The 23,591-nt window shown below is 38.5% G+C and overlaps 1 protein-coding gene across 2 annotated transcripts in view; it reads right to left on the bottom strand.

The window, feature by feature from the left end:
- SOX30 (SRY-box 30) overlaps positions 13,362–23,591 on the bottom strand; it is a 54,444-nt gene continuing 44,214 nt past the window's right edge. For both annotated transcript variants that reach the window (XM_018051717.1, XM_018051718.1), the window contains one exon: positions 13,362–14,414. In XM_018051717.1, the coding sequence (XP_017907206.1) occupies positions 14,033–14,414 (382 nt within the window). In that variant the 3' untranslated portion in view covers positions 13,362–14,032. The remainder of the gene's footprint in view (positions 14,415–23,591) is intronic.

Below are 23,591 nucleotides of genomic sequence, written 5' to 3'. Positions count from 1 at the left end.
GAATAAATCCTACCAGACAGCCTCATAAGTACTGTTCTTTTAAAAAGCTGGAAAGTTGGGTTGAGGAGTTTGGGGCTATTTTTAGCACCACACACTATAAAAAGGAAATGCCACTGATGATCTTAGATGGCTGTATTTTTATATGGGATAATTCAAGCTTCCTTCTTAGAGTTTCCAGTCATAAGAAATTCTTAATAAAAATATTACCTCAGGTCATACCCTCAAACTCAGCTTAACATTGCTGAAATCCACTGGGGCTATTCCAGTCAGGACTGACTAGGAGAACTAGGATTGCATCTTTGGCCCATTTTTATGGCTACTCCCTTCCGAGTTGCTCAAGTCTGTCCTACCAGAAGAAAACAACCAATTAATCAACCTATGTACAAATATTTATTTGTAGTAACCATGTGGAAGCAGCATGGGAAATGAGTTTGTGTGCAGGCTCTTGTCAGACTTACCCAAGCTTGGTCCCTGTGTGGCGTTAGGCAAGTGGCTCAGCTGTTCTGAGCTTTCCCAATGAAATGGGCCATTATAAACCCTAAGAGCTAATGCTTAATGTCTGGCATTTAGTAAATGTTCAGTAAATGTTGGTTCGTTATTATTGTGTGTTCAGTATGCCTCTTACCACAGGGACTGCAAAAGTGTGGTTTTGCCTTTAGGAATTCTGTACCTCATTTTGATACTCAAAACATACAGAGAGCAGAATAATAAAAGAACAACAGAAGTAATGATATCTCATGGGTAGCTCAGCTGGTAAAGAATCCGCTTGCAATGCAGGAGACCCCGGTTCAATTCTTGGGTCGGGAAGATCCCCTGAAGAAGGGATAGGCTACCCACTTCTGTATTCTTGGGCTTCCCTGGTGCTCAGATGGTAAAGAATCTGCCTGCAGTGCAGGAGACCTGGGTTCGATCCTGGGTTGGGAAGATACCCTGGAGAAGGGAATGGCTACCCACTCCAGTATTCTGGCCTAGGGAATTCCATGGACAGAGGAGCCTGGTAGGCTACAGCTCATGGGGTCGCAAAGAGTTGGACATGACTGAACGACTTTCACTTTCACATTAGTGAAGGTCCTAAAAAACGTGCATTGTAGTCTTTCAGATACTGCTGGTCCCCTGCTTGGAGTTTTATTGGACAGCAATTTGTCAGTGTGTATCAAAAGCCTTTAAAACATGTTTGTCCTTAAAAAAGCAATCTGTCCAAGTGTCCGGACATACAAATGATGAGTGACATACGAGGACCATGCCATTCCTGCATATAGACTAGACAGCTTTCAGTTCTCTTAGAACTCCAAGGGCCTAGGGCATCTTTAAGAGAAAATATGAGTTTGCAAAGTCATGGGGGTTTGGGGTACCTAACTCTTCCGTTTAGCTAGCTTGTAACAGGTCACTAATTTCACAGAACCCAAGACAGGACTTGGGATTTACGGACATAGAAAACAGTCATGGCAGTTGTGTTTCCATTGTATTTGCACCCATCACCTCTCATCCCAAGAACAAGGAATAAATCTGCAGCTGTTGTCTGAACTTCTTCAATGTGAAACAATTTGAAAACTACAGCTGTTAGAGGCATAAACCTGATTCTGGTTTTGTCCTTGGTCCATGTCTCATGTTTCATGGGACTCACTAAAAACCATGCCTCTGGGGGTTGAGTCAGAGAAAGCGACTTCTCCTAATCACCATCCTTCTAGAAAACAGAAGTGCTGAGTACTGATTCCTAAGAGAACTTTCCAGTGTGAAGCAGAGTCTGTCTGCACCCTGATTCAATGGAACCAAACCCCCAAGAGGGCTGTTGACATTCCTAAAGTCCTACAAAAAGTTCAGCTACCACCCAGCTTTGCCCACTGGCTAGCAGACATGGATACTATGGCAAACACCAGCATCTGGCTGCCAGCAGTCTGGCTATCTGGGGAAAGGGGCAGTCTGGAGGGCTTTAGTGCATCTCAAGTTAATCTCACTAATCTACCCTCAGTTCCACAGAGAACAGCATACTGTATTCAGGGATCTCAGCAACAGCTGTGCCTTCCAAATCAAGACACTGTTCAGAAAGATGATCCAAATGTGGGCTATGTGTTTCAGCGGGATTTGGTGGGACTTTCCTACTCAAATGGTCTTTTGTGTGCTTCTCAAAGACAGGATATTGACTTCACGCATGGCTAAAGCATGATGGATGACTTGGAGTCTCAATTTACATTTGGCTTGTGGTCAGAACTGAACTGTCAAAATGCATGGGTATCCGATGGACAGTGCCTGGCTTGTTCAGACTTGTTTCTGATGGAGTGAGTGGATCCTAGGGCTTTTGCTCCATCCAGGTTTGATAAGCTAAACATGGCTGGAATGTTACTAAGTGCCTCGCAAGGCAGCAGAATTCAGTGTCCTGAATTGGCAATCTCTTTTATCCTTTTTGTTTATATTCAGCATCTTTACCTAATTCCAGATCTACTCTGACACCTGTCCATTTGTTACAAGATGTGGTCCCACCCAGTATGGAGGCAGCAGAAGTAGAGAGCCTCTGTTCAAGTCCCCTCTCCCTGCTCCTTAAAGTCACCTGCTTGGTCTTCTTGCTTTCTCAGTAAGATCCTTTGCAAGTGGAAAGTGCTTCTGTCTTCATCAGGGCTCCGGACTGTCTTTTCAGGCCAAGGAGTCAAAAGCTGACCTTCCCTACCTTGCCTTGTACAGATTTTCACAATTATATGACAAGAGTTCATAGTAGGGTGGGCGTTACCCCTCCATTCTCCTACAAACCACAGTGGACAAAGGGAAGAACTGAGCTTTTAGAGATTCTAAAATGATTCAGAAGGCAGAGAAGTATGTTAAATGACATCAAGGCAATGCAATCAGGAGAATTCAGAATGTAAGTATTCTACACAAATCTAGTTTATTCTCCAATAAGAAAAAAATGTAAGAAAGAATAAAAGACCAAATGGGAACATACAGAGAAAAAGACTTAGGATATATGTGAACCAAATGCAATGGGGTAGACTTTCCTTGAATCCTGAATCCTTTCCTCAAATATACATTAAAAAAAAAAAACAACTAAAAAAGTTGTTTATGAGACAACTGGAGAAGGTGAACACTGTGGGTGTGTGATATTAATGAATGATTGCAATTTTTTTTAAGAGTCCCAGTCTTTTAGAACTGAAATGTTTATGGATGAAATATAATATTTGCAATTTGTTTTTTAAAACTCCATGGCAGAGGAGAACAAGAAGTACAGAATTGGTGATTATAGAATATGAGTGATAGGTGTTGAAAATTTACAATAGTATTTATGCTCTTTTATATAGTTTGAAAATTTTCATAATACTAACTTTATAAAAATCATGTTGTAGAGGAAATCTAGTATCATGGAAATGCTTATGGCATATTACATGAAAGAGGGGGTTGCATCTTAAGTCCCATTATGATCTCATTTTTATAACTATGTATATGTCAGAAAAGTCTGCAAAATTATATGAACCAAAATGACTGATGAACTATAATTAATTCTGAGAGACTGAATTACAGTGATTTATACTTTTTAGTATGTTCACTGCTATGCTGCTGCTGCTAAGTCACTTCAGTCATGTCCAACTCTATGTGATCCCAGAGATGGCAGCCCACCAGGCTCCCCCATCCCTGGGATTCTTCAGGCAAGAACACTGGAGTGGGTTGCCATTTCCTCATTTTTACAATAATCATTATTCTTAGAAGCATAAAAAAACAATGAATATATTTAAAATTAGAAAAAAATTTCTCAGGAAAGTCTGATGTGCTGCACTGCAGTCAGTCCATGGGGTCACTAAGAGTTGGACATGACTGAGCGACTGAATAAGAAAAAAATATACACATAATTTGCACAGAAAAGTTACAGAAAGATAGTCCTAGGATGTGGGGCCTTCTTGTGTTTTCCTAATTCACTGAAAAGAGTAAAATCTGTTATAGAAAGAAATTTAGAACAAAGAAATGCCAGCTTTATTTTAGGGCATTGAAATGGTTCTGATTACCACCTTCAACGTGGGTTGGGGTGGTGGTGTTGCCCACACCACCAACAGGCAATTCTCCATGACACCAGCTGTGTATCCTACAATGTAACTCAATTCTGACACCATCTACCTGAGCTAATGTCAGCTCCCACAGGTGAAGGGGTCAGTCTCACAAAACTGTTTCCACCCTACTTCAGATGCCAGTCTTAAGCCAAGGTTACCACTTGTGCTTCTGACTGACCAGCTATAGACTAAAACTTCCCAGTTACCCTCTCCTAAGGTTCAGCCAATTTGCTAGAGTGGCTCACCAAACTCAGAGAAACATTCTACTTATTAGATTACCAGTTTATTATAAAATGATACATCAGGACCATCCAGATGAAGACATGCAGCAAGGCAAGGTATGAGGAAAAGAGAATAGAACTCCCACATCCTCTTAAGGCAAGGTACTCTCCCAGAAGCTCCCTGTATTCTCCAGCCTGGAAGCTCTCTGAACATCATACTTTGGGGATTTGTTATGGAGGCTTTATCACAGAGGCATGATAGATCATTAACTCCATTTTCAGCCCTTCTCACTTCTCAAGACAATCAAGGGTGGGGCTGAAAACTCCAAGCCTCTAATCATGGCTTGGTCTTTCTGCTTGACCAGCCCTCACCCAGGAATCATCCAGGAACCCACACAGAGTCACTTTATCAGAACAAAGACACTCCTATCACTCAGGAAACTACAAGGGTTTCAGGAACCCTGTATCATGAACCAGGGTCAAAGACCAACTACTAGACCAAAAGATATTCCTAGTGCTCTAATCACTTTGGAAACTCCAAGAGTTTTATAAGCTCTGTGCCAGAGACAAAAACAAAACCTATATTTATTGCTATAAATCATAATATTACAGATATTTTAAGAAAATGTTCGAGTACGTCATAACTACCAATTTATGTACTCTATCTCCGTATGAAGTTGAACCATTCCCTGGTAGACTTGATTTCTGCTCTTGAATGGAGGACCCCCTTGATGTGGGACAAGTCAATTGCTCCTCACTGTGTCTCAGTTTCTTCAGCTTTAACTTATGTTTTTCATGTGCTCAAAGGAGAGATCCAAGTGTACTGAAAGGCTTTATGCAAATGTAAGGAAGTGGTAAGTGGCTGGTCCCCTCTCAACAACTGTATCATCGCATCTTAAGGAAAAAGAACAGCTAAATATTGGGGGCAGATGAACACTTGAGTAAGATAAAACTGAACTCTCCCAGTCATTTCTTCCAAGTTGGCCTCATGATAGTAACTTGGAGGTTTCAAGATGGATGTCCCAGAGACATGATAGAATGGGGAGGGGGTGCTGTGTGCTGTTGCTGAAAACACAAGAGGGAAATATCAAGACACAACTGCTGCTAATAATATGCACCCAGCACTGTGTATGGGCTTCCCAGGTGGCATAGTGGTAAAGAATCTGGCTGCCAATGCAGGAGACATGGGTTCAGTCCCTGGGTCAGGAAGATCCCCTGGAGGAGGAAATGGTAATCCACTCCAGTATTCTTGCCTGGATAATCCCATGGACAGAGAAGCCTAATGTGCTACAGTCCATGGGGTCATAAAGAACTGGACATGACTGACTGAGCATGCACATAACTGAGTACAGTCATTAATCCTCAACAATAATCCTATGAGACAATTATTATTTTATTGTTATAAAAAAACACAATTATTATTTTTATTGTTCAGAAAACTGAGGTTTCAAAGAGGTGAAGTTACTTGTCCAATGTAACATAGCTCCAAAGTGATGAAGCCAGGCCTCTTGCCCAATTATACCTGATCTCCAAACTGATAGAAATTCTTAAACACTAGTCTCTATGGCATCACTAGAGGTAAAAACTGTGCAATGTCAAGAGTATTCCCTGGGTTTCAAGATGTTAGATGGCTCCTTGCATCTCACAAAGGTGCCTCTTTATACGTCCCCATGTTTGTCCACACTAATTTGCAAAATGTAGAAACCCACTACCACAGCAAAACAACAACAACAACAACAACAACAAAGAAAACAACAACTTGAACTAGCTAACTGGCTCAAGGAGCAGTGCAAGTGTGAAGCTGTGCTCCGCAGCGAAGGGAACCCAAAACTGGGTGTGGGTTCTCTCTGTGTCATCCTGTCTCTACTCCCCTGTTGGCATCATGTGCTTCTACAAAAGATGGGCTTTACCCAAAATAAAGAGAACATGGCCATGGTGGCTCCAGAGCTACATTCTTAGAGAAAACTTTCTACAAAAAAAGTAAAGTTGCTCTATCATGTTCAATTAGAAAAATGCTTGCATGGATACGAAGCTGTGAATACGGGGTTGTGTTTGTTATTCTGTTGGCCATGATGTATTTATTTTTCTTGTTTCTAGAATATTTGCTCTCGTTGGCTCTCAAGGAACTTAGAGTGTTCAGTTCAGTTCAGTTCAGTCACTCAGTCGTGTCTGACTCTTTACGACACCATGAATCGCAGCACGCCAGGCCTCCCTGTCCATCACCAACTCCCAGAGTTCACTCAGATTCACGTCCATCGAGTCTGTGATGCCATCCAGCCATCTCATCCTCTGTCGTCCCCTTCTCCTCCTGCCCCCAATCCCTCCCAGCATCAGAGTCTTTTCCAATGAGTCAACACTTCGCATGAGGTGGCCAAAGTACTGGGGTTTCAGCTTGAGCATCATTCCTTCCAAAGAAATCCCAGGGCTGATTTCCTTCAGAATGGACTGGTTGGATCTCCTTGCAGTCCAAGGGACTCTCAAGAGTCTTCTCCAACACCACAGTTCAAAAGCATTGATTCTTCGGCGCTCAGACTTCTTCACAGTCCAACTCTCACATCCATACATGACCACAGGAAAAACCATAGCCTTGACTAGACGAACCTTAGTAGGCAAAGTAATGTCTCTGCTTTTGAATATGCTATCTAGGTTGGTCATAACTTTTCTTCCAACGAGTAAGCATCTTTTAATTTCATGGCTGCAGTCACCATCTGCAGTGATTTTGGAGCCCAAAAAAATACAGTCTGACACTGTTTCCACTGTTTCCCCATCTATTTGCCATGAAGTGATGGGACTGGATGCCATGATCTTCATTTTCTGAATAGTGGGAGATGTAAATAAAGGCGTTGTATAAAGCAGGAACAATTAAGTCTCTGAGGATTAGAGAAAACTTTCTGGAGTGGAAGTATTCTGAATGAGCTAGAATTTGGTCCAGCAGCATGTGATACAAAATACAAAATTGCCGTGGATTAAACTAGTTAAAATTTACTTTTACCTCACATAAAAGCCTTGAGGAAAGTAATTCAGTGCTGGTATGGTGTTTTTACTTCTCTCTTGTTTTTCTACCAACCTCGACATGAGGTCTCTATGGTCCAAAATGGCTACTCAGATTCCAGCCATCACTTGCATATTCCTGCCAGCAGAAAGGAAAAGGGACAAAGAAAGGGCTAACCTCTCTCTTTGAGGGTATTTTATGGAAGTTGCACATGAAAGTTCCATTGACATCTTATAGTCAAGAACCTTAGGTACTTGACACCACATCTGGCTTCAAGAGATGAAACATAGCTAAAACTACACGGTTCTATTACTTTAAAAGAAAAAAAAAAAGCAGTCATTAGGAGAAAATTGACAGATATCTAAACTGAGATATGAAGAATGATTAGCAATTAAAACGGGAGGCTGCAAAAATTGTCCAGAAAGAGGTACCGGTGCGTTTCCTTTGCAGGAAGGGTCACCGTGCGGCACTTTTCTTTCCATGTCCTCTGTTCAACATCCTTTGCATTGTGACCCAAAGTCCAATCTAGGAACGAGACTGCTTGCTTTAGCCATTCAGTCCTCTGGTGTAAAATGACCTCTAAAATGACATAAAAACCCAACATATTACTGAAATTATTATGGCTGCTCAGAGTACCCATTCCCCTAGTCTGTAAAAGTGCTCACTCTGAAATCTTATCACTCAATCTTACTAGGACAAATTACTGAAACCAATTTGGAAGAAACTGTAATCCTAACCCTTTCATGTGATTATGGCATATCTGTCTGAAGCAATATTATGCAAACATGAAAGGTCATCATTTATGAACCTATACAGTATGAGAAACAGCTCATGATAAAATATTGAGGAAATGCAAAATTGTGTATGTGTTGTGATTACAATTGTGTGAAAATGTGTGTATATGGGCAAATATAGAAAGACCATCATAAAATAAAAACAATTATTGGATGGATCACAGATGTTTTCTTCTCTGAAAATTCCCTTTAGCACAGTTACATTGTTTTCATGGCAAAATTTTAAATGCCTTGCAAACTTTACATGGTGTAAATGATAAGAGTGCTTAAGAATAACTTGAAGAGCTTATTAAAAATGAATATTCCCAGGTTCTAGCCAGAGAAATTCTGATTCTATAGATATAGGGAATGGCTGCATTTTTAACAAGGATCCCATATTATTTTGTTGGAAGCAGTGTACTGACCACATCTGTAAAACACCATCATAGCTAGTATCTCAGAGATACCTCAAAAAACTATAGAGTTAGAATATTAGGTTTGCCCAAACAGCCCAGATTTGCATTGTACTAAAGACTCTGGTGGGTGCTTCCCTGGTGGCTTAGATGGTAAAGAATACGCATGCAATTCAGGAGACTCGGCTTCAATCCCTGGGTCAGGAAGATCCCCTGGAGAAGGGAATGGCTACTCACTCCAGTATTCTTATCTGGAGAATTTCATGGACAGAGGAGCAAAAGGCCCTTGTGTTAGGAAAGATTGAAGGCAGGAGGAGAAGGGAACAACAGAGGATGAGACAGTTGGATGGCATCACTGACTCAATGGACATGAGTTTGAGCAAGCTCCAGGAGATGGTGAAGGACAGGGAAGCCTGGCGTGCTGCAGTCCATGGGATCACGAAGAGTTGTACCCAACTGAGCAACTGAACAACAACAAAAGACTCTGGCCAATATTCCACTATCATTCTTGGGGAAATGGTAAAAAAGTTTAAAACAAAGATTTCATATTCAAAACAATGCTTTAACTCTCTGGTTTATAAAGTGAAATATCACTGAAAGGTACAGCTTTGATCATTTTTGTTTTCCAAGTAAGGTTGAAGCTGTCTGATAAAAGCACCCCAGGTACTAATAGCTATGTGTCTCCAGTTCTCTTACAGGGTCTATGTATCCTGGCACTTATCCCACGCCTTTCGAATAGGCCTGACACAAGTTCAGCTATAATCTGCTTTTGTGAGTGAACTTCAGTGTTTCAAACTCTACAACTGCATAGCACAACATGCGTAAGTGTAGATCTACATAGATCCAGATGATCCAATATTCAGTTTAATCATTAGAATGATCAGCTTATCTCAATTTGCCCAGGAATTTCCTGGTTTTAGCCCTGGTCCTAGATCCTCCCCTCCCCGTCAACCTCGCCCCTCAGTTTGAGCAAACCAGGACCATTGGTCATCCTATACATTTCCACTACTGTGACCCAAGTGATTATGCACAGCTTAAAAGAAAAGATCCTTTCAGGGAGGGCTTATCAGCCTCCACAGACCATGTCCAACATAATACAGGCGAAAACATAGCTTTTGGAAGCTCTTCCTTTGAAAAAATAATAAATATAAAATGCTGTTCATTATTTTTTAGAAACAAAACATTTCCTGAAGTGGTTTCAGAGAAGCCGGAGGTATAAAAGTATACCAAACAGTTCTCCTCCTACATCTCCATCTCCCCACTTTTCCTGCAAGCAGTCATCATTTAGTGAAAAGTTAACTAAGATTCCTATGTGTTACGCATCAGAAAGAAGACATGTAGGGTTAAGTCAGGCAGTTAGAAGGAAGAAGGTAGAGATAAAGGGTAAATCTGTCTTGAGGATGTGGAACTTCTCATCAAGTAGAACTAGAAAGTAACTTGCTTACAGAAAAGTAGTTTTATACTTGAAGCCCTTGGAATCTCTTTAAAATCCTAAAAAGTTAAGATGATTCAGAACGCTGGAAAAGGATGTTCCTCAGTAGAATCTATCCTAACACATAGGCTAGATTTTTTCAGACTAACACTGTTCACCTCAAAATTATATCTCTTTAAGATACTGCAAGTTGTGCATTGAATCCCCAGAACTTTATTTTGACATCAAATGATAAAAATTCCAAACGAGTACTTTCAAAAGTACTTGTATTTTTGGCTCAGAAATAATCCATCTGACAGCTGGTTTTCACTGTGAAAAATATACTTATATGGGAATTTAATACATTTGTCCACTTGAAGCTTTGGATGCAGTATCAACTTTCATTAAAAAGTCAGTTTAGTGGACAATCGAAATTTATAACAACTCTAAGTTTGAGCTCTTCAATCTTTTAAGACCATCAGATACTTAATGGAGAAAACAGTTTAATGAGCCACCACCTTCTTTCAGTAAAGGATTTGAGGATTTTTCCAGTTAATGCAGAAAACCAAATTGGAAGCCAGCAATTGAAAACTGAAGCAACCAACTATAAGTAGCATTTTTCAGAGTGGATTCTGTTAGTAGACATTATGTTAAAACAAATAAATAGAAAAAATTATACTCAAGCCAAGGTAGAAAAGCACAAGATAAACTGGGGTCAACACAGTTCTTCACGGCAAGATTTTTGAAAAGCAAGCAGGGGCTACTCTCTAGTTGTGATGCATGGGCTTCTCACTGCAGTGGCTTCTCAGTGGCAGAGAATGAGCTCTAGGTGTGCGGGCTTCAGTAGTTTGGTGCATGGGCTTGGTTGCTCCATGGCATGTGGGATCCTCCTGCACCAGGATCGAACCAGTGACCCTTGCATTACAAGGTAGATTCTTAACCACTCGAACACCAGAGAAGCACCTCCAATTTATAGTAGGAATGAACAAGGCATCGAAACCTATTAGAATGCACTTGTGGTTTCCAGCTTGGAGAATTTCACTCTGAAAACTTGGAGAGGCAAATGAATTCATTCCTAGGGCAGCACTCTGTTTAGTCTATAGGGTCTCTAGTCAGAGCTAACAACGCTTTGAAGAGCTATAAATGAGCTTAACTGCTACTGGATATTGTTTCACCTAAGAGATACCCATATTTCCCAGCTGAAATTATACTGTAGATCTATAAACCATCTAACTGACTTCTGTTCCTAGCATTAAGGAAGAGGAGGGAGAATATTAAAAACGGGTTGCCCTGACTCAACAGTCATTAAAATGAAGATGGAGGGGTTAGAATTTGCAGTGCAGGACTAGCCTAAAGACAGATAGTTCGGAAATACTGAACCATGCTCTATATTATTCCACTGCCTTACAAAGGCATTCCCCCAACCAATTTGTAAGAACAAGTTCTGTTGGAAATACTGTCCCACACCTCTCAGAATGGCTATCACCAAAAAGTCTACAAACAACAAATGTTAGCACTGATGTGCAGAAATGGAAACCCTAGTCAGGTGGCGCTAGTGGTAAAGAACCTGCCTACCAATGCAACAGACATAAGAAATGCGGGTTCAATCCCTGGGTCAGGGAGATCCCCTGGAGAAGGAAATGGCAACCCACTCCAGTATTCTTGCCTGGAGAATGCCATGGACAGAGAAGCCTGGTGGGCTACAATCCATGGGGTCACAAAGAGTCAGACATGACTGAAAGCAACTTAGCACATACTACACTATTGGTAGAAATGTAAACTGGTAAAGCCACTGTGGAAAACAGCATGAAGATTCCTCAAAAAACTAAATATAGAGGCGCCATATGACCCAGCAATTCCACTCCTGGGTATGTACCCAAAGAGAATGAAAACATTAATTTGAAAAGAAACATGTACCCCAATGTTCACAGCAACATTATTTACAAAAGCCAAGATACAGATGCAACCTGTGTCAATACATGAATGGATAAGGATACACAAGCACACACATACACACACAAAATGGAATATTTCTCAGTCATAAGAAAAAAATGAAATTTAGCCAATTTGCAGCAACATGGATGGAGTTGGAGAGTATTATGCTTTTTTTTGGCTGTGCCATGTAGCATGCAGGATCTTAGTTCTCTGATCAGGGATCAAATCCATGCCCCCTGTAGTGGAAGCCCACAGTCCTAACTACTGGACTGTCAGGTACTATTTCTTATTATGCTTGATGAAATTAGTCAAACAGAGAAAGACAAATACTGTATGTTTTCACTTACATGAGAAATCTAAAATATAAAACAAATGAATATAGCAAAACAGAAACAGATTCACAGATATTGAGAATTAGTTTGTGAGGAGAAGAATTGGCAGAGGGGCAAAATAGGGATGGGGGTTAAGAGGTACAAACTACCACGTATAAAATAAGCTACTGGATATAGTGTACAGAACAAATATACCCAGTATTTTATAATAACTTTAAATAGAGTATAACCTATAAAAACACTGAATCACTATGTTGTACATCTAATACTAATTAGTATAATATTGTAAATAAGCTATACTTCAGTAAAAAAGAGTAAGTTACTCTAAACCCAGTTTAGTCACTAAGGTGTTATTAAAATGAGATGGGATAAAATGGCTCAAACTCACATACAATGGTGTAGACATCTGTCAGGTGTAGACATTAAATGTGCTGTAGTTCCAACATGAAGTTACATGTTCATTCTCTACCAAGAAATTCAAATTTTGATCCTTAACCACATTCACATAACACTGCACAGAGTAATAGTAAATATAAAATATGAAAATAAAAATTTTATTGGGAAAAGGAAATGTTACATTAATAAGTCTATGGTTGATGAAATATATTACATTAACAGCCTTTGCTTAAGGGACAAATACAGGTTTAGTAAAGGAAGAAGTTGGAAGCTTAAAACAGGTATCCCTACACAACTTCCAAGCAGTTTTAAGTAAAAAAAAAAAAAAAACTCAATTTGCATAAATTATATAGATCATTGAGGGAAAGGTATATTGGTTTGTGGTTACTTCTAATCATCAATTCACTTTGTGTCGTGTATTAATAGATCTTTTCTACCCTGATCCCAGCTCTGGTGGTTCCCATCCAGTTCTAATATGGTTCTCTTTGTTCATAAGTGGGTATTTACCAAGAGGTCACACTGCAAACAGAATTCTTTTGCTCATTGTGAATTAAACAAATGCCACGTGCTCTTAAATAAACTCTATGGTTTTAAAGACAACTGCCTGAACCAAACTTGGAAGAGCTCTTCCACTGAGGGGAGTGCTTAAGTCATAGGTACAATTTGTAAAGAGTTTGGAAATGGCACCAGAATATGTGCACACCATCTTCATTGATACAGCTTCAAGTAAACTAATAGGATCTGTACAATTCTAGAGACTATCAAGTAAAAATAAATATCTGCATGTGGTATGGGCACCATTCTCATTTGAAAAATACTCGTTTGGCTTATTTCTATCCCCTAATAAGAAAACATCCAACAAGAACAATTTTCTCTATGTTTATTTAATTATAACAAAAGTAGAACAATGCACACCAAATGGAAATATATCCAAAAAAGATGATAAAAATGTTTAGGAACAGAAATGGCTAATTTAGCTGAAGGAATTACTCAGGTTCCATTAAAACACATTTGCAACTTATAATTGGCTATTAGTGTAAATTAAATTTAGTAACTGAGTCCCAATTTACTACTAAAAGTTATCAAAATATTTTCAAAATGTTACATAAAAACTGAAATATTTGTAACTATTACATAAACACCAAACCAAAAAATCATATAAAGAAAAATAAATGCATCCTGAGATAAAATACAAATCACACTTAAGACAAATTATACACTCCCTTTCCTCTCACATATAATTGTGAGGATTCAGTATTTTGCACATTCCAAGATAAAGTAATGATAATATATGCTGATGCAAATTTCAGCCATAAAAATAAACTACTTCATATCTTAAATATTCTTATGATGAAACATCAGACTCCAGTTTCACTAATCAAAACTTTATGAAGGCATAAATTGCATTTGGTTTTGACTACTCAAATCATGGCTGAAAACTCTCAGCAAAGCATTCTAGGCTTTTTTTTCTCACACCAAGTGACCCAGAATATATTTAAGAAATGTTTATTTTCTGTGCATATTTGTTTTAAAATTATAAATTCCTGAGCACTTTTTCTTCTTCCTCCTCATCACTGTCAGTGACATTGACTTGCTGGATACTAGAGGGAGTTGATGTCGGGGCTGTGAAGACATTCTCCAAGGCTCCAATGTCCAGCTGAGGCATGGGATTTAAGTATTCTTCCCCACTGTGGCTATGACTATTATAGTAAGAAGTCCCATCCATGTTCTCACAACTTCGAGAATCTTCGTTGTGAGCGCGTTCATCTGGGTAGTCTCTAAAAGGATAGTCTCTATTTAAAGCTGAAAACATAGCCTCATGTTTTTGGTACCTGTCTTCATAATAACCAAGGCATTCTGGCATTGAACTTGGAAAATTTCCATAGCCAAAGGGAGGCCGACTATAAGGGCACGTGCTGTAGCAGAAAGACAAAAAAGGAATTACATCATACATTGCCCACATGTTGTCTTGTGTGCAGATTAATTGAGCAAGTTTAACTACACCATCTCTGGAGCCTACAGAGCTCCCAAGATAACTTTTTGCAACCACTTCATGTATTCATCCAAATGTTGCCTAGTCCTAACATGAAATAATTGGCCAAGTGAGCTGGTAACTATTATCTCTCATCAGCCTCAGACTTCGTATCTTTTGGTAGCCTCAATAAAATAAAAATTATTAACAGTTATCTGGTCCTTTTTCTCACAACACTTTATGCCATGTAAGGTTTTAGAAATGCAGACACCTGTTGTGCTTGCTTAAAAACTGACACTTGGTAAGCAGTGTAACAATTGTTCTTACTACTAATGAAACAAACCTTATGGTGGGGGAAATGTGAAACTGGTTGAAACCAAGAATTCTTGGGGTGGAGGGAGGGCACTCAGAGGATAACAATTTAACTTTTAAATTCACATTCAGTAATGAATTATATTAAAAAACACTCTTAATACTAGAATGACTTTGAACTGATATTCAGCTGTAATTTTTCAGACTGTTTCTCAAAAAAAGAAAAAAATTTGGAGAATGGAGATATGAAGAATTGAAAAGATTATTTTGCTGTTTTAAAACTAATGGTTATTCTTTTAAGGCAAATCTAAAATTCTGCCATTCAAGATTACTTGTCAATTCTTTTTTAATAAAGTATTACTCTCCACGTCAAAGGCACAAAACAGGAATCATAGGAAGACATATACAGAAAAGTCTATCCAAAATTTGCCTGGACTCACGGACTCCATCTAGTGACAGATAAGCATTAGTCGCGCAGTAGTTTCTGACTCTGTGACATCATAACTATACATATATATATAGCCCACCAGGCTCCTCTCTCCACGAATTCTCCAGTCAAGGATACTGGAGTGGGCTGCCATTTCCTCCTCCAGGAGGGACAGATAATATAAGTATAATTACCATGCTCATTAACAAAACCCAAGACAAGCTGGGTGTTTCATTTCACGCTCCCACTTCTCTTCTAAAGGTTAACTTTGTTTCCTTCCCTTTAAAAATGTAAGTGCAACTAATAGACTCCAATCTCAATTTCTTTGGAAATGGAGGGTTTCTTCCGTGGTGGTGATCTAACCCATATCTTCAATGCTAGAGACTTGACCCAGGTTCAATATTAGAAATATGGAGCATGGCTTCTGAAACATTCCAGATTTCCATTGCTATTGCCACAGCCTCACTCAGGCATTTTAATTTATCTATATGTGCTGAACACATAGTACTGGAAGCTGATGACTTGGCTCCGGAGCTCTTCCACCTTTATGTCTCTCCACCTGTTGGATTCCACATGCTTCATATTCCACAAATATTTCACAAAGTTCAGTCCCTCAGTCGCGTCTGATTCTGTGCGACCCCATGGACTGCGGCACGCCAGGCCTCCCTGTCTATCATTAACTCCCGGAGCTTACTCAAACTCATGTCCATCGAGATGGTGATGCCATCCAACCATCTCATCCTTTGTTGTCCCCTTCTCCTCCTGCCTTCATTCTTTCTCAGCATCAGAGTCTTTTCAAATGAGTCAGTTCTTCGCATGAGGTGGCCAAAGTACTGGAGTTTCAGCTTCAGCATCAGTCCTTCCAATGAATATTCAGGACTGAGCTCCTTTAGGATGGACTGGTTGGATCTCCTTGCAGTCCAAGAGACTCTCAAGAGTCTTCTCCAAAATCACAGTTCAAAAGCATCAATTCTCTGACGCTCAGCTTTTTTTTTATAGTCCAAGTCTCACATACATACATGACCACTGGAAAAACCATAGGTTTGACTAGATGGACCTTCGTTGACAAAGTAATCTCTCTGCTTTTTAATATGCTGTCTAGGTTGGTCATAACTTTTCTTCCAAGTAAGCGTCTCTTAATTTGATGGCTGCAGTAACCATCTGCAGTGATTCTGGAGCCCAAGGAAATAAAGTCTGTCACTGTTTTCACTGTTTCCCCATCTATTTGCTATGAAGTGATGGGACCGGATGCCATGATCTTAGTTTTCTGAATGCTGAGTTTTAGGCCAATTTTTTCACTCTTCTCTTTCCCTTTCTCTTTCCTCTTTAGTTCTTCTTTGCTTTCTGCCATAATGGTGGTATCTGCATATTTGAGGTTATTGATATTTCTCCCAGCAATCTTGATTCCAGCTTGTGCTTCATCCAGTCCAGTATTTCTCATGATGTACTCTGCATATAAGTTAAATGAGCAGGGTGACAATATACAGGGTGTCAATGAAGGTCTGTCTAGTCAAACCTATGGTTTTTCCAGTGGTCATGTATGTATGTGAGACTTGGACTATACGTACTCCTTTCTCTATTTGGAACCAGTTTGTTGATCCATGTCCAGTTCTAACTGTTGCTTCTTGACCTGCATACAGATTTCTCAAGAGGCAGGTCAGGTGGTCTGGTATTCCCATCTCTTTCAGAATTTCCCACAGTTTGTTGTGATCCACACTGTTAAAGGTTTTGGTGTAGTCAATAAAGCAGAAGTAGATGATTTTCTGGAACTTTCTTGCTTTTTCGATGATCCAACCGATGTTGACAATTTGATCTCTGGTTCCTCTGCCTTTTCTAAATCCAACTTGAATATCTGGAAGTTCACAGTTCACGAACTGAGAAGTCTGGTTTGGAGAATTTTGAGCATTACTTAGCTAGCGTGTGAGATGCGTGCAACTGTGTGGTAGTTTGAGTATTCTTTGGCATTGTCGTTCTTTGGGACTGGGATGAAAACTGACCTTTTCCAGTCCTGTGGCCTCTGCTGAGTTTTCCAAATTTGCTGGTATATTGAGTATAGCACTTTCACAGCATCATCTTTTAAGATTTTAAATAGCTCAACTGGAATTCCATCACCTCCACTAGCTTTGTTTGTAGTGATGCTTCCTAAGGCCCACTTGACTTCAAATTTCAGGTGAGTGAGTGATCACAGCATTGTGATTATCTGGATTATGAAGATCTTTTTTGTACAGTTCTGTATTCTTGCCACCTATTCTTAATATTTTTTGCTTGTTAGGTCAATACCATTTCTGTCCTTTACTGTGCCCATCTTTGCATGAAAAGTTTCTTTGGTATCTCTAATTTTCTTGAAGAGATCTCCAGTCTTTCCCATTCTATCGTTTTCCTCTATTTCTTTGCACTGATCACTGAGGAAGGCTTTCTTATCTCTCCTTGCTATTCTTTGGAACTCTGCATTCAAATGGGTATATCTTTCCTTTTCTCCTTTGCTTTTCACTTCTTTTCATAGCTATTTGTAAGGCCTCCTCAGACAACCATTTTGCCTTTTTGCATTTCTTTTTCTTAGGGATGGTCTTGATAACTGCCTCCTGCACATGTCACACGGAGAAGGCAATGGCACCCCACTCCAGTACTCTTGCCTGGAAAATCCCATGGATGGAGGAGCCTGGTGGGCTGCAGTCCATGGGGTCGCTAAGGGTCGGATATGATTGAGCGACATCACTTTAACTTTTCACTTTCATACATTGGAGAAGGAAATGGCAACCCACTCCAGTGTTCTTGCCTGGAGAACCCCAGGGACAGGGGAGCCTGGTGGGCGGCCATCTATGGGGTCACATAGAGTTGGACACGACTGAAGTGACTTAGCAGCAGCAGCAACACATGTCACAAACCTCTGGGCTTCCCTGGTTGTGCAGACAGTAAAGAATCTGTCCACAATGCAGGATACCCAGGCTCAATCCCTGGGTCAGGAAGATCCCCTGGAGAAGGAAATGGAAACCCACTCCAGTTTTCTTGCCTGGAGAATTCCATGGACAGAGGAGCCGGATAGGCTACAGTCTATGGGTATCTCAAAGAATCAGACACAGCTGAACAACTAACAAATATTACAATGGGGGACTCCAATCAACTTCCTCCACAAAGTCTTCTTCTCTTCAGCTAGAAACAATTCACCTACTAACTAGTCTTTCAGGACTCAGTATAGTCAAGACACCAAATCACAAGATTTAGTGGACAATTTAATTAAAAAAAATCTAAAATCCAAGTAGTATATACTTGATATGTGCTAAAGTGTGCTGTAATGCAAACATCACATGGCTATATTGGTGTGGTAAAACAAGTTAGTATTATTTCTGGAGAACAAAGACAAGAATCATCCTAAAAGGTTACATAGATGAAAATGAATAACTGTAGAAGCACCGCGGTGTAGTGGGAAAAGCACTACCATAGTGATAACTCAGTGTTGTTTAAATTTGCAATTCCCTAATGATACATGATGTGGAACATCTTATCTATGCTTGTCATTTTTTATGTTCTCTGCTGAGGTACCTGATGAGGTCTTTTGTCCATTTTTAATTGGGTTGTTCATTTTCTTATTATTGAGTTTTCAGAGTTCTTTGTATATTTAGATAACAGTCCTTTATCAGATACATCTTTCAGAAATATTTTCTCCTAATCTGTGGCTTGTCCCCTCATCCTCTTTACACATTTTTTGACACTAAATATTAATAGCATTGTGGAATTTGAAGCAAAGAATTGTGAGTCCTCCATCTTTGTTTTCCTTTTTTAAGATTTTCTTTTTACTATTCCAGATCACTTACAATTCCATATAAATTTTAGAATCAGCTTTTCCATTTCTGGAAAAAAGTCACTGGGATTTTCAAAAGGATTGTATTGATTTTGCAAATCCTTTCGGGAAGTACTGTCATCTTAATAATAAGTCTGTCAATGCATATACATGAACACCTTCCCATTTACTTCAGTCTAATTTATTTCAGCAGTGTTTTATGGATTTCAGTTAACAAGTTTTGTACTTCCTTGGTGAGATTTATTTCTCTATATTTTACTCTTTTTAATGCTACTATAAAAAGTAATTGCATTCTCAATTTCCTTTTTGGTTTGCTTACTGCTAGTGTACAAAAATACAACTGAATTTTGTAAATTGATCTTATCCCCTGCAACTTTGCCAAATTCATTCATTTGCTCTAATAAATTTTTGTGGATTTTTTAAGACTTTCTAGTTATAAGATTATCCATATATAAGATCATGTGTGAAAGAGGTAATTTTGAATTAATGTCTTTAATTTGAATGCCCTTTTTTCTTGCCTAATTGCTCAGGCTAGAACTTCCAGTGCCATGTTGAACAGCAGTGGTAAAAGCAGACATCCTTATCTTGTTCCCCCAATTATAGAAGGAAAGCTTTTGGGCCTTCATCATTGAGTATAATGTTAATTGTCGGTTTTTGATAAATGTCTTTTATCATATAAAAGAATTTCTATTCCTATTTTGCTGAGTAAGTTTTGAAATCAGGAGTTAATTTTTATCATGAAAAGGTGCTGGATTTTATCAGATGCTTTTTCAGCACAAATTGAGATGATCAAATGGTTTTGCTCATTCATTGTTCTAATGAAGTGTATTGAATATGACATTGATTGATTTTCTGATGTTAAATCACACTTAGAATTCTTGAGGGAAATCCCACTTGGTCATGGCATATAATCCTTTTAATACACTGCTGGATTCAGCTTACTAGTATTTTGTCGGTCATATGTTTCTATTCAAAAGGCATTTTGACCTGCAATATTCTTTTTTGTGATGTCTTTTTCTGGCTTGGGTAACAGAGTAATGCTGGCCTTAGAATCATTCCCTTTTATATATTTTGGAAGAATATGAGCAGGATTAGTGTTAATTCTTCTTTAAAACTTTAGTAGAATTCACCAGTGAAGAAGAAGTCCAGGGTTTTTCTTTGTTGGGAGGTTTTTAATTACTGATTCAATCTCTTGATATATTTAGTCAAGACTTATTTCTTGATAAGTCTGGTTCAGATTTTCTATTTCTTCTGGAGGCTGCTGCTGCTACTGTTGCTGCTGCTGCTAAGTCACTTCAGTCATGTCCGACTCTGTGCAACCCAATAGACAGCATCCCCCAAGGCTTACCCATCCCTGGGATTCTCCAAGCAAGAACACTGGAGTGGGTTGCCATTTCCTTCTCCAATGCATGAAAGTGAAAAGTGAAAGTGAAGTTGCTCAGTTGTGTCCGACTCTTCGGGACCCCATGTACTGCAGCCTAGCAGGCTCATCTGTCCATGGGATTTTCCAGGCAAGAGTACTGGAGTGGGGTGCCATTGCCAGTTTTGGTAATTCATGTGCTTGTCCATTTCATCTAGGTCTTCTAACTTGGTGTACAATTATTCTATAATTATTATCCTATAATCATTTTTATTTCTGTGAGATCAGGATAATGTACTTGATTTCATTTCTATAGATTTCATTACTATAGATTTAGTAATTTATGTCTTTTTTTCTTAGCTTAGCTATAAAAGTTTGTCAGTATTGTTATCATTTCAAAAAGGTAATTTTTTTTTACTTTTTTTTCTATATTTCATTAAGCTATTGTTTTTTCTACTCTTTACTCCATTACTAGCTTTGGGTTTTATTTGCTCTTTTGTTTCTAGTTCCTTAAGGCATAAAATTAGGTTGTTAATTTGAGATCTTCCTTTTTAAATGTAGGCTAGGGCAGCTATGAATTCCTCTATCAGCACTGCTTCTGTTATATAATTCCTTAAGTTTGGGTATGTTGTGTTTTCATTCATCTCTATTTCCTAATTTTCCTTATGATGTCTTATATGACTAATTGGTTGCTTAAGAGTGTGTTGTTTAATTTCCAATATTTGTGAATTTTCCAGTTTTTCTTTCTGTTATTGATGACTAGTTTCATTCCATCATAGCTGGAAAAGAAACTCTGTATGGTTTCAAACTTTAAAAAATTTCTGAGACTCGTTTTGTGATCTAACATATGGCATATCCTACAGAATATACCATTTTCACTTGTTAAGAATGTATAGCCTGTTGTTGGGTTCAGACCATATATATCTGTTAGATCTAGTTGATTCATAGAGTCTTCTATTTCCTTTTTTGCCCTTCATCCATTTTTAGACGAATGATCTTCCATTATTATATAAAGTATTCACAGCTGACATCATACTCAATGGTTAATAGTTTATAAAGTTTTCCCTCTAAAATCAGGAACAAAACAAGGATGCCTCCTCTTGCTTTTATTCAACATAGTACCAAAAGCCCTGGCCAGGGCAGTTAGGTAAGTAAAAGAAACACAAAGAATTCATATTGGAAACAAGGAAGTAAGATTGTCTCTATCTGCAAATGGCATAATAATATATCTGAGTGAGTGAGTGAAGTCGCTCAGTGGTGTCTGACTCTTTGCGACCCCATGGAGTGTAGCCTACCAGGCTCCTCCATCCATGGAATTCTCCAGGCAAGAGTACTGGAGTGGGTTGCTATTTCCTTCTCCAGGGGATCTTCCCGACCCAGGGATCAAACCCGGGTCTCCTGCATTGCAGGCAGATGCTTTACCATCTGAGCCACCAGGGAAACCCCAATAACATATCTAGAAAACCCTAAAAAGTCAACCAAAAAAAACCCGTTAGAATTAGTGAACTCAGTAAAGCTGCACGATACAAAATCAATATGCAAAAATCAGCTGCATTTCTATACACTAACAACAAACTGCCAGAAAAAGAAATTAAGAAAATCAAGCCCATTTACAATTGCAACCAAAAGAATAAAATACCTAGAAATAAATTTAACCAAGGGTGTGAAAACGGATACACTGCAAACTGTAAGACACTGATGAAAAAAATTGAAGAAAGCACAAATAAATGAAAAATTATTCTGTGCTCATGAATTAGAAAAAATAATAGTTAAAATGTCTGTATTATCCAAAGCAATCTACAGATTCAATGAAATAACCTATTAAAATCCAGTGGCATTTTTCACAGAAACAACATATCATCCCAATTTTTTTTGTGGAAACACAAAAGACAGTGAATAGTCAAAACAATCTTGAGAAAGAAGAATAAAGCTAGAAGCATTACAATCTCTGATTTCAAACTATAGTAAGCAAAACAATATGTATTGGTATAAAAATAATGCATAAACTCAGTGGAACAGAAAAGACAGCTATAAATAAACCCATGCCTATGTGGTTAATTAATTAATAGCTATTAACAAAAATAGATAATGGGGAAAAGACAGTAACTTCAATAAATGGTGTTAGAAAAATTAAGATAGCTAAATGCACATATCATACATAAAACTCAAGTCAAAATGGATTAAAGACTTTAACATAAGGCCTGGAGCCTTAAAACTCCTCGAAGAAAACATAGGCAGTAAGCTCCTGACATCTGAATTGGTGATTTTTTTTGGATTTAACAGCAAAGGCAACAAAAGCAAAAATTAACAAGTGGGCTACATCAAACTAAAAAGCTTCCGTACTAAAAGGAAGCCCACCAACAAAATGAAAAGACAACCTACCAAATGAGAGAAAACATTTGCAAACCATACAAAACATTTGATACAGAATTAATATCCAAATTTATGAAGAATTCATATAACTCAATAGCAAAAAAACCCCAAACAAACCTCATTTAAAAATGGGCAGAGGATCTAAATAGACTTTTTTTTTTTTTTTTTTTCACAAAGTCATACAGGTATCCAACAGGTCCAAGAAAAGGTGCTCAATATCACTATTATCAGGGAAATACAAATTAACACCACAATGCTATCAGGAAATGCTGCCATTTGCCACAAAATGGATGGACCTTGAGGACATTATGCTAAGTGAAGTAAGTCAGAGAAAGACAAAAACAATTTGGTCTCACTTATAAGAGGAATCTAAAAACAAAAACCAACCAAACAAAAAAAAACCCATCTCATAGATACAGAACAGTTGGGTGGTTGCCAGAGATTGGGAGTGAGAGGTGAGCAAAATGGATAAACGTGGTCCCAATACGCAAACTTTTTATTTAAAAAATAAGTAAGCCCTCAGGATGTTATGTAGAGCACAGTGACTACAGTTAATACTGAATTGTATTTTTGAAAGTTTCTAACTGATTAAATCTTAAAATTCTCATCACAAGAAAAAAAAAATTTACGTTGTACACCTGAAACTAATGTCAATTATATCTCAATAAAAAATAAAGTAGTAAGTCTTCAACAATTATTACATAACTGTGGATTTTTCCCTTCAATCCTGTCAATTTTTGCTTCATATAGAGTAGTTATCATATACGTATGTAATTATAATTGCTATATCTTTTTAATGTTTTAAAGTAAATATATGGGAGTTCCCTGGTGGCCTAGCGATTAATTACGG

This window comes from Capra hircus, chromosome 7, assembly GCF_001704415.2.
Source record: "Capra hircus breed San Clemente chromosome 7, ASM170441v1, whole genome shotgun sequence".
NCBI classification, from domain to species: Eukaryota; Metazoa; Chordata; class Mammalia; order Artiodactyla; family Bovidae; genus Capra; species Capra hircus.
This window is presented reverse-complemented; position numbering and strand designations above follow the sequence as displayed.